Here is a 12,265-nt window from a genome sequence, read left to right on the forward strand (position 1 = left end):
TAATATTTGACAGCACATTTAGAGCCAGTGTTTCCTTGTCCTGGACTTTTCACTGTGAAGACTGTGGTTGAACAGTTCTTCAAAGAGCTCCTTGAAGTGGAGACACTTTGTTTTGAAGAAATGTCGTCAACAGGAGACTATCGTCACGCCTCATCACTTATTTATGTCAAAATACGAGTTGGATGTGTCATTTTACTGTCAGCCACTTCAAAGCTGCCAGGCTGCATATGAATGGAAAAAGGCAGAGGGGAAAACAATTAAGAATTATATTTATCAGAATTGGAGATGGGCCGATAACTTTTTCCAGTATTTCATTTTGAGTACTTGCCGATACCTAGTACCTAGTATGCTGATATACACATGGTTTTTACAGGGTTTTATTACAGCAGTGAATCTCAATCATAATTGAATTCATTGATATATAATTTCATTACAGCACAGCACACGCAAATCTATAATGGAGCATACAATGGAGCGCATGCATATCTGCAGCCAAACTCCTCTGCCAAACCAGTAAACCTGGAGGAAACACTGTCTTAGTTCATGTCATATATGTTTAAAGCGGAGTTTAATCTGCAGAACAGCTGGTGCTCACTCTTTGGGTTCAACTCCTCTCTGCTCACAGGTCACTGTGAGCATCAAATAAGATGCAGCAGTTATCGTGGTATCGACAGCACATTGACAAGTACTGGCACCTGGTATCAGACCGATACCCAATACTGGTATCTGTATCAGTGCTTCCCTAATTAGAATGGCAGGTCTTTATGTGTAAGGTTGCACATTGTTATTGCTTTGTCTGGAATATTTGCCAGTATGGCATTACTTGGTTAAATTCAAATTGCTTTGTTAAAATACCTTGGGGTTAGTTTTTAATGGGCTCACTTCTCTACAGATCTAATTTTTAACTTTCATTTTATTTAGGTTTCATTTTAGTATTTAACTGTTGATCCAAATAGGTGCATCAAATAATCACTTTACAAATGCAATAACCCACAAATAAAACAATTCAGTTCAATAGACACAGAAAAGCAAAGAACCTCCAACCTCTCCATCCCACCCCCCTGTCAGGAATGAGTGGCTCAGTGTCATCCAACCAATATTGTACAATTATTAGGCTCTACTTGTATGTCTTCTGCTTGTCTCAATGAAAGAATATTAGTCTAATTCCAACCAAAAATTGGCAAAATATTTTAAGTAAAAATGCTTATATCTCATCAACAATTTCTCATTTAAGTTTTTTTATTTTATTTTTTTTTTTTGCAGTAAAACAGGAAACTTGTAATGCAGATTAGTAATTTGGTAATCCAATGAGCAGCAATGGCTCAGTGGTTAGAAACTTTGCCCACCAACACAATGGATCACTTCTCAAGTGTGTGTGTGCATGCTTTGTTTAACTTTTCTACATTTTACAAAGTAATTTATCCATCAATTATGTAAAGTTCTTGTTCTTCACACCTCATTGTCAGGGTCCATTTTGTCAGTGCTTTTGTCTCTGTTCTGTCACTTTGGCACAAGAGCAAATCCATCTTGTTTTGTTTTAACGTTATCTTTGATGTCTTGTCTGTCTGGCTTTCTTTAAACTACACATGAACCTACAACATGTGCTAAAGACTTGACAAGGTTATGAACAGACCATGGTCTATATTAGTGTTTATTTTATGTATATTTTTTGCTTAAAAGTACTGAAAAAAGTACAATTAAAAGACCGGATCAATAAGTCTTGCCCTGGTGGAGATAAATTATATAAGCAGCTCTTGAGGTCAAAATATGTCCACTGCACTGTCTGCGTCTAATTATAGTGTTTTAGTGTGATATAATCAGGAAGTGCATAGTAGCATGCTAGTTCCCAGAACTGGAGGGTTTAATTGGTTTAGAACTGGATTGCACCAATGCAAACTGCTTGTGAATAGTTGATGTAAAATTATGATCTGACTTGAACATAGATTTGAAATGAAACAATGTTCCATAAACATAACATTTAAAACATGTTTTAGGCCTTTCTCCTAAAAATGTCTTTCTGCTGCTATCACATTCACTCTATATTTAACATGTTTTCCAGGTACTAGCGGGTATGAATGTTCACCCAGCAGAGTTTGATGGTTTGAAGCAAGAATATAACGTCAAAGGCTATCCGACCTTCTGCTACTTTGAGTAAGTTTCAAACCTCTCTCTCTCTCTCAATCTCCCTCTCGATCTCTCGCTCGATCTCTCTCGATCTCGCTCTCTCTGTTGATCTCTCTCTGTCTATCTTCCTCCCTCTCTTTCTCTTTGTCCGCCTCGCTCTCTCTCTGTTGATCTCTCTCTATCTGACTTCCTCCCTCTCTTTCTCTTTGTCTGTCTCTCTCTCCCCATGTCTCTCTCCTTTCCCTCTCTCTCTCTCGCTATGTCTTTCCATTTCTCTTTCTCGCTGTCTCTCTCCTTTGTCTCTCTCTCTCTCTCTCTCTCACTGTCTTGCTCCTTTGTCTCACTGTCTCGCTCCTTCTCTCTCTCGCTATCTCGCTCCTTCTCTCTCTCGCTATCTCCCTTCTTTCTCTCTGTCTCGCTGTCTCTCTCCTTTCTCTCTCCTTTCTCTCTGTCTCTGTGACTGTCTCTCTCCCTCTCAGTCTCTCTCCTTTCTCTCTCTCCCCGTCTCACTCCTTTCCCCCTCTCTCTCTCGCTATGTCCCTCCATTCTCTCTTTCATGTTGTCTCTCTTCTTCCTGTGTCTCTCTCCTTTCTCTCTTTCTCTCTGTCTCTGACTCTCTCCTCTCTCACATCGTCTCTCATCCCCTCTCCTCTCTCACACCCTCTCTCTCCTCCCGCATTGTTTCTCCTTCCTCTCTTTCTACCACATCTCTTATCACAGTCAAAGCACTGCCTACATCCGAGCCCAACAACGCCACTCTTTCCTTCTTATCTCTTCTCTCCCCATCTCCTCTGTCTTTTTCTCTCTCTCCTCCCTCTCTTCTTGTCCCTCTCTCTCTCTCTTGCGATCATCTCTCCCTCTTTGTGTCTCCTTCCCCTCCCTCTATCCCTTTCCCCCCCTCACACTCCTCCATCTCTGGCCCTGTCACTCTTTTGCTCTCTCCTCCCTCTCACTTTCTTTCCCCCCTGCCCTCTTCCCCCCTCTTCTTTTCTCCTCTCTTTCTTCCATATCTCTTTATCACATCCAAAGCTTCGCCTGCATCAGAGCCCAGCACTTCAAACATATGGCAGTCTGGGTTGGACCTGACCAGACAGGACTTAAGCTGCAGAAGTGGCTCTCACGGGTTCACATCAGGTGGAAGGTGAAATAAACTTTAGGAAAAGATTTGGGAGTGTTCAAGAAGAGGCAAGGACTTTGGGTTTTGACCCTGGGGACAAAATATAAAATGTAACAAACAAACTAAATTTTTAAAGCGAAGATGTTTGGCTGCTCATCCAATCCGCTTCTTCAGTTCTGGTCAGATTGCTGCTGGACACTGCCTTAAATCTGTTTGAATCGGGAAGCTAACTACAATGAAACTTACGCACTTGCTTGTTATCTAGGTCTATTGAAGTATATGAACTGTGCCTGAGTCATATTTTGCATAATCATTCAGCCCCCCTATGGGTGCTCTCACAACTATTAGCATGCTGGCTATCACTATTGTTTTCCTCATTTTGATTTAGGTCTGAATAGGAGATAAAAATAGGTTATAAATAGGAGATAGGTGATAAATATTTATAAAGTTATATAACTATCTTTCTAAATAGGAGATAGATGATGTCTAAGGCCCCAATTTCTGTTCAAAGATGAATTGTCTTTCCTAACAAAAATTGCCTCTTTAACTCCACTCTCAAACTATTTCTTTTCTCTGACTAAGACCTGTACCTCACAATGTTCAAAGGAGTGGTTAGTGGCTTTGAGATGGAGATGTACAGCAGTGTTAGTGTCTAGTTAGCTCCTCCCTTTGGACAGATATAAGGCAGTGTCCAGCTGCAATCTGACCAGAACTGAAGAGGTCACTTGGATGAGCGGCCAAACATCTTTACTCTAAAACACACATGTCAAACTCAAGGCCTGCGGGCCAAATGTAGCCCTCCACATCATTTTATGCGGCCCTCGACAGGGTAAATTAAAAGGTACGATGGTCTTAAAATGTCGTTTTATCAGTAGATACGCAATTACACAGCCATATTTTTACATCTTTGCAAATGCTTATGTAATATTTATAACATGAATAAGTAATAAATACAGAAACGGTTAATTAACAAATTTAAAAAGTAGTTACATTTATTTTACTTCTGACCCTTTGACGGCAGCCATTTTGCTGGTGTGGCCCTTGGTCAAAATGTGTTTGATACCTCTGCTCTAAAACTTTTGTCCAGTTGACAGAAATTAATTTTTCTTTTGCTATGGCTCTTACCTGGGCGTCTGAGGGATTACACAGTCATCCTATTTAGATGAAGTTAAAGGTATATAGCCTGCTCACAAGATAAAGGACACCTACAAGTTTTCTCATTGTCGTATATGGACAGGCCATTCCTCATGTGAAGCTCAAATTCAGTCACTTCATTCAGTCACTGAGCTGCAGACGCTGCACTGGCTGATTAATGATTGGTGCCAGGTGCAATAACCAAAATCAGATATAGATATAGATATATATATTAATTTATATCCAGCTTGTGTCATTTTAAGATGGCTTGTCTAATGGCACAATAGTAGAGACATCCACTTGTTGGGGCGGCTTTTAAACATAATAAACAGCAGATAGCAGGAAGTAAATCTATCAAAATCTACTCGCATTACTTCATATTACGGTATTTTGCACCTAATACCATTTACTTATTTTAGCTATCAGTTTTTTTCAGTTGTTTTGAGTGATTTCTGTTTTTAGAGCTCAGTGAATTGCGATCTTACTATTTAGATACCCCCCTAACTACACATTGCATTGGTTTAAAGTTCATTTAAGTCAGTTGTTCCCTTTTTATTGTCTCCCAGGCCATTACACCGCCGCTAATTTGATTACTTCTTTATTAAGTAAGGCTAAAGCCACAGGAGCACAGGCGCACAGGGACAAGACTGATGTTGTTTATTGAAGTGGACCCCCGTTAGCTTTAGCCCCCCTCGGTGCCAAGCTAATATTTACTGCTCCGTTAGCTGCGCCGCCATCACCACCTCTCTTGCTATCTTGCTCTCTCGCTCGCTCTCTTTCACTATCTCTCACTCTCTTTCTATTCTTTTCTTTTTCTATTTTTTATCTCCTTCCTTTTTTCTCTCACCTCCTGCTCTCTCCTTATCTTTCTGTTTTTTCTCTCTGCTTCTCTCTTCCTCTCTTTCTCTTCACTCACTCTCTGTCCCTCCCTTTTTCATTCTCTCTTCTATTCTTTTCGCTCCTCTATTAATTTCTCTCCCTCTTTTTCTCTCATCTTCTTATTTTTCTCTCTCTGTACTTCTCTCTTCCCCTTTATCTCTCACTTCCCTCACTCCTTATCTTTGTTTTTTTCTCTCAGATTTTCTCTTCCTCTTCCCTCACTCTCCACTCCTCCCTCTTTTCCTTTCTCTCTTCTATTCTTTTCTTTCCTCTATCACTTTTCTCTCATTTCTCTCATCTTCCTCTCTCTTTATCTCCTCTTCTTTCTTTTCTTTCTCTCTCCTTCCTGCCACTGCTCCCTTTCTCTCTTCTATTCTTTTCTTTCCTCTATCACTTTTCTCTCCTTTCTCTCATCTCCCTCTCTCTGTATCTCCTTCTCTCTTCTTTCTTTTCTTTCTCTCTCCTTCCTGCCCCCTCTCCTTTTCACTCTTCTATTCTTTTCTCTCCCCTTACGCTGTTGCTCCCTCTTTTCTCTCCCCGTCTCTTTTCCTCCTATCCCTCTTCTTCTCTCTCTTCATATTTCTTTCTCTATTTTCTTCCCTCTCTTCTCTCTAATTTCTCTCTTCCTCTTTTTTCTCCCGCCCCTCTCTTCTCCCACTTTCTTTGTTCTTTTTCTGTCCTACCACTTTCTTCCCAGCTTTAACTTTCTCTCGTCCCTCCCCTCTTCCCTCCTTTCTCCCTCATACCCATTTCTTTTTCTCTCTTCTTTCTCTCACCTCTCTTCCCCTCTCTTCCTGTCTTTTTCTCATCCTTTCCTTTCTCACTTCCTTTGTCGCTTCTTTCTGCTCTCCTCCTGTCACTCTTTCGCCCCTCACCTCCCCTAACCTTTCCCTTTCTTCCACTCTCTTTCTCTCCGCTTTCTATCACCTCATTTTTCTCACTCTACAACCACCTCTTTCATGTTCTTTTTTTTCTGGATTTCTCTCTCCTTTCCTTTGTCACTTCTCTCGTTGGCTCTCACCTCTCTCGCCCGATTCTCTCCTTTCTCTCCTCTGTTTTTTTACTCTCCATTTCTTTCACCCTTTTATCACATTCCCTTGTTTTCTGTTTTCTGTCACCTCCTCTTTCTTTGTCTCCTTCTCACTCTCTTCCCCTTTCTTCGTTACTTACTGTTCTTTCTCTCTCTCTCTCTCACGCTACCTCCCCTTTTCATTCTCGCTTGTGTTTTCCTCCCTATCCTTCTCTTTATCTCTCTTTCTCTCCCTCTGTACCTCCCTTTCTCTTTATCATCTGTATTTCCGCTTTATAGACGCTCTTTCATGGCATCGTCTGGCCTTTTAATTAGAGCGGAGCTGATTAAGTGCCTCTATGCTTCGTCAGTCCATGTTTGTGCACGCACTTTTCAGCGCGTGTGTGCGGGGCTAGCGCGTTAGCTTGAAGCACATTAGCGTCAATACTATAGCTAACGACTGGCTCAAGTCCATTGGCTGCTGTAATGAGGCTTTCACTGATAAACAGCGGCTAATCGCTCCAGGGCTGCAGTTATCTCGTCACTGCAGAGCAAGCTCCAACCAAAATGTTCAAGGACTTTTACCTTTTAATTTACTCCGATTTAAACCAGTTCTACCACTCGACTCGTCATAGTTAGAGTTGTAAGACTGAACAATTTTGGAAAAAGTTCAAGTTCACATTTTAACCGGATTCAGAAGAAATGACAAAAAGGCTGAAATATGAACTGACGAACTAATACAAGAAACACATTTCAGAGTATGGCCGTGTATTTTGTTGTTTGTGGGGGAAATTATTGTACTAAGCCTTGGTTTGTTGCGCTGAAATGTTATTCTTAAACATTTGGAGTGTCCGTCTGTCCTTTTTGAGACCATCTTCATGTCCTCTTTGTACATCCATAAACATCCTCTTTGCTCTTGGTCACTGTCACATTTTTTTTTATACAGCGTTTTTCCACTTTCAAGGCACTCAAAGCACTTAACATCAACAAACCACTCACCCATTCACACACACATTCACACACTGGTGTACACAGACACTGGCAGGGAAGAGGTGGGTTCAATGTCTTGCCCGAGGACACAGCGACAGCATTCATCTGTGGGAGCTGTGGGTTAGTGGCTCTGTTTGCTCTGCCACTTATGTTTGTGTCGAGAGAAGGATACGAACCGCCAACCTTCAGATCAGGTGGACAATCTCTACTCTCATAATCATAATTTAAATACGAGTTCACACCATCCCTACAGTTGCATATATATATTTTTCAAGTGGTTTTATGAATTTTTATCAATTTTCGCTCAAGGCCATAGCCACAATGATATTTGTCTATTTGTAATATTGTTTTTCGTAAGGCGTCTTTGTCTTGTCCTTATTGTTATTGCATGTTCTGCAGCTGCTCAGCACTTTGCCCAAGATAAATTTCCCTCTGGGACAAATTAAATTTAACACCTGGTGGTCATCCCACAGCAGTGTCGCCATTATTTATTTACTATCACTGCTTTGTTTTTATCAGTTTGTGTTGCACGAAGCCTTTTGCTGAAATGACTTCATTGTATTGTCTGTCGCTATTTAGTTTGTTATGCAAATGATGTAAGCTAATCACCAACAATTATCTTTATTCTTGCTCTTTCTCGTCAAGAATTTGTTTGTTTTTTTGGCTTTTCTTGTTCATCAGAAGTTGCCGGTCTTGTTTATATATAGAAAACCCTGTTCTATTCTTGAAACGCATGAACAAAAGCCCGAAGTTCTTCCACACGAACACCGGAGTCATTGTCCTTGTAGCTTCAACAAATGATATTTCTTCCACGTTCACTCACAGCTTGACTTTACAGGGAGTCGTTCTTCACAAGGCTCAGATAAACCGGGACAAACCTTTACCTTCCTGTGATTAAACCATATCCTCGTCTGCAGAAGTCACCTCTTCGTAAGCTCTAAATCCACCCATGTAATCAATCATCACCTTTAACTCACTCATCTATGACAAATAGGACAGAACGTTTTGAAATTGAAACTTTACTTTGAAGGTAAAACTGGCAAATTGCAACGATTTCAGCAATAGCTTATTCTTTAATGTTATTTGTGATGCACGGTTTCAGATTTCCGTTATAGAAGCACTTTGAGGACTTTTTACCATCCAAAAGATTGAGTTAGAGATGCAATGATACCAGTTTTTCAACACCTTTTAAAACTAAGGATAGCACGGTGTTGTGTATGGCAGTAGTGACTGAAGATGATTCTTATACCTAACGCTTAAAACAGACCTATGATGCAAAATGGACTTTTCAGAGCTTTTAAACATGTTATAGTATTATGTTCCCCCTCTCATTTACCCTTTCAAGGTTGTTTTTTGAGTGATTCGTGCATGTTTGAGCAATCTTTAAGCGTTTATTTTCGTCCCGTTTTCACTGCCATCGACACACGTCCACTGCTCTGTACTTACTTCATTCTCCAATTTAATTTTCTTAATCGATGATACTCGTGGGATTCGGCAACATCATGTAGTCATTTTGGTATAAATGAAAAAATCCGCTACTCCCTAGTGTGACCTGCAGCTAACCATAGGAGGTCCTGACACTTACATGGCTCTTTGACGTTTACAGTGGCGTCAACTCGCATTGGGCACCGGAGTTTTCTAACGCAGAGCTCAGCGGACTGTTTAATGTAATGACCCATGTGTGTCATAGATTATAACTATATAGCAGCGCAAAAGGCCTTTAAACAATTACACTTACAACATCTGGTTTATATGAGGTCCTTTTATAACAAGCTCTACAGTTTATCCCTCTACAGAAATACATGTGATTCTTGAATTACTTTAGCAGTTCATGTTTCATTCTACCCTCAAACGCTTTCAAACACTTGCATTTTTTGGAGTTTTCATTGTACCAGTAGAAAATAAAGAATGGATATTTAAAAATAAAATTGCATCTACATATTTATTTTAATTGTCACTCGCAGTCCACAACCTCGTCATAATTTGGTCCACACGTCTGCTCCTCCTTTACTTTGTCCTCCATAAGGCTGCAGAAGATAAATCCTCTTCTTATGAGGGAAATCTGCTTAAGTTGTGAATCTTTTTATGCAGGGAGCTGAGCAGATGTGCTTATTTCAAATGCATTACCGAGCCTCACACTCGCATTTTATGGATGTGCAAGCTAGACATTTATAACACCGTATCTGTCAGTGCAGAGGTCACACAGGACTTTCAAACATTTTATTTTTCATTAAAATAGCCATAGATTTCTAGTCCAACTCACTCAAGGTTGACACTCACTCACATTTTTCAGGATGAGCAGAGTCATAATATTGCCCCAGTCTAAAGCTTGATTTAAACTGCTAGTCAATTCTTCAAAATTTTAATAATTGTTCTAGCTAGTGTTTAACTCTTCACAAAATCCAGTTTAAGGACAGGGGACCGCCGTCACGTCTGTCATCTACTGCTAAAAAAATATCTAAAACTGGAGGCATTGTGAATGGAATATATTTCGAGGAGAAGCTAAATTGGATACTTTACCAGATTATTAAATTGCACTTGTGGCATCAAACTTTTATACTCACACCTGCACCTGTGTTTAATGTTTTAAATGCACTTGTATGCTTATTTGTATAAAATTAAATAATTGTATTTTAAATGTACTATCTGTAAGTTTTAAAGATATTAAGTATTTATAAAGTTAAAGTGATTTATGTGACATGTCTTAAGTTCAAAGGTCTTTACAAAGCATCGTTTAGATATTAGAGATCGATGGGGTGAAATAAAATACAGAAACTAGATTGTTTAACAAATAAGTCATTATTTAATCCGTTGTCTAGTAGTTTAGATAATAACCCCAATGGACTTTCAAATTCTCTGTTAAACCAGGTCTTTGGTTAAATTCACACACTTTTCCTCGTAATTCTTTGACAACAACAAACACAGGTGTGGACTTAACGAGACAATAGAGTCCAACTGTGACACATTTCAAGCCAAAAACATAGCAGCTTCAGTTAGTAAAACACAAGTATTATTTGTGTAATCCAACAACCTGTTGAACAAATATGTTGTTTGTTTGTTTGTTTGTTTTTTACTCAATAAACCTTTTGTTTTGCAGGAAAGGAAAGTTCCTGCACCACTATGAAAACTATGGAGCTACAGCGAAAGACATTGCAGACTGGCTCAGAAAGTAAGTATTTTTGAAGTGACCTGTTTACCCTAGAAATAGAGTTTTATGTAACATTTAAATCACTTGTTTTAGGGTAAATAAATTGCCCTGCATTACCATCTGTATTAAATTAGTTTGTCATTTTTATGATACATAAAAACAAAATTGTGCTTTACACAACCACCATAATTCAGTGAAAAACCGTAGATGTAGTAAAAGTAATATAGAGTCCCATCAGAGTCTCTGATTTAACAGCCTGTTGTTGATGAGAAGCTGTTGTGCATTCATAGCAGTAGTTCTATAGACTTTGGTCGTGGACATGGTGGAGAATCAAAATGGTTGCACTATGTAGAGGTCACCACAAACATAGGTCATGCCGCCATCTTGATGGACTCCAGTCGCTATGTTTCAGATGACATCTCAACATTATAGGCAAATATATTGTTAAAGATTGAGTGATATTTACTCTTAAAACTTGAAAAACAACAGTAGTTTGCAAAAAAATCTTTTTAAACCCATGCATTCCAAGCATCCTAATTATTCACTGATGAGTTCATAAGTGCGGAGCTTTGTCGTCACTGTAAAGCTAACAACAAGACTTAGACTTTAGTTTATTGTCCTCGGGGGGAGATTCCTTTCCACATACACAGAGCACGTCTGACATATACACAGATAAACACCAAACATCACAGTCACATAAACACATTACAAAACAGACATTATGCCTCAGCGGGGCCTGTTGTTTAAGAAGGCAATGGCTGCTGGGATCAGGCTTCTACCAAGTCATGCCCTCCTGCACCTGACCGCCCTGTACCTCCGTCCTGAAGGCAGAGGGATTAGATGGTCCTGGAGGGGGTGAGTGGAGTCCTGTATTATGGCGAGTGCAAAGCGTCCAATAGCCCGATTATTTAGATCTGTGAGATTGGGTGCGGGGAGTCCTATGATTTTAGCAGTTATGTGTGTTACTTTTATGAGTTTGGTCCAGAACAGTACAGTAGGATGGGCTGAAGGATAGATTTATACAGCAGTAATAACAGGTGTGGAGAAACAGAGTCCAACTAGCATACTAACCACGCACTGTCCGATTGATGAATTTTGCTCAAATACATGGGGAAAAATCGGATGCAGGCCCTTTTAAAATTTAAATTTGTGTTGTCATAAGGGTCACTAATAGAAATGATCAAGTTGAATATTTGTAAATTTTCCTTTTAGGTATTTCTTATGAAAGTATAATGTTATTCATAGGGAAAACTTGCTCCCCCTGGTCCCCCATCTGGGAGTATTACATTATCACTTTCTAGAATCTGAAAACCGCCAATAGGCAAAAACACACATTTGCAAGTTTTAAAGCATTTATTGGACTTGTTCACATAACATTTAAATGCCTAATTACCCTTGCAGTGTATAAAAACATGTGGAAGTAGTTATTTTGGTCTTAAAAGAGAACTTTTATTTCACAACGGTTAGCGGCGCATGACATTGTTTTTGTTGTCTTCTAGCTCTCTTCTCCATCAAAGAAATTCTTGGTCGACTAAAAGCATGTGCTGTTGATCAATTAGTCGACTAAAAAGGGGGCGTGGCAAAAGATCTCAAAACTATTGTATGTTTCTATGTATCTGACCCAATTGCACTCACACACACTTACATGCACACACACACACACACACACACTTATACTGCACATACATACATACAATGATGAGTGCAAACCAAACTTACAAGATACCAGCTCAGATGTTGTTGCCTCCTTATGGAAGAGACCACATGGATGACATCAAGCTGCACTCTAATAATGAGCGAGACATCGACTCACTGATCCACACCACCAGGATCTACAGCACAGACACTGGAATGTCATTCGGGC

At 39.7% G+C, this 12,265-nt stretch overlaps 1 protein-coding gene across 1 annotated transcript in view; it reads left to right on the top strand.

Annotated features, from left to right (window-relative positions):
• pdia5 (protein disulfide isomerase family A, member 5) overlaps positions 1-12,265 on the top strand; it is a 107,309-nt gene that overhangs the window by 46,517 nt on the left and 48,527 nt on the right. Inside the window, exons 9-10 of the mRNA XM_033987559.2 lie at positions 2,060-2,151; positions 10,351-10,422. Coding sequence (XP_033843450.1) covers positions 2,060-2,151; positions 10,351-10,422 — 164 coding nt within the window. The remainder of the gene's footprint in view (positions 1-2,059; positions 2,152-10,350; positions 10,423-12,265) is intronic.

The sequence above is a fragment of the Periophthalmus magnuspinnatus genome, chromosome 21 (assembly GCF_009829125.3).
Source record: "Periophthalmus magnuspinnatus isolate fPerMag1 chromosome 21, fPerMag1.2.pri, whole genome shotgun sequence".
NCBI classification, from domain to species: Eukaryota; Metazoa; Chordata; class Actinopteri; order Gobiiformes; family Gobiidae; genus Periophthalmus; species Periophthalmus magnuspinnatus.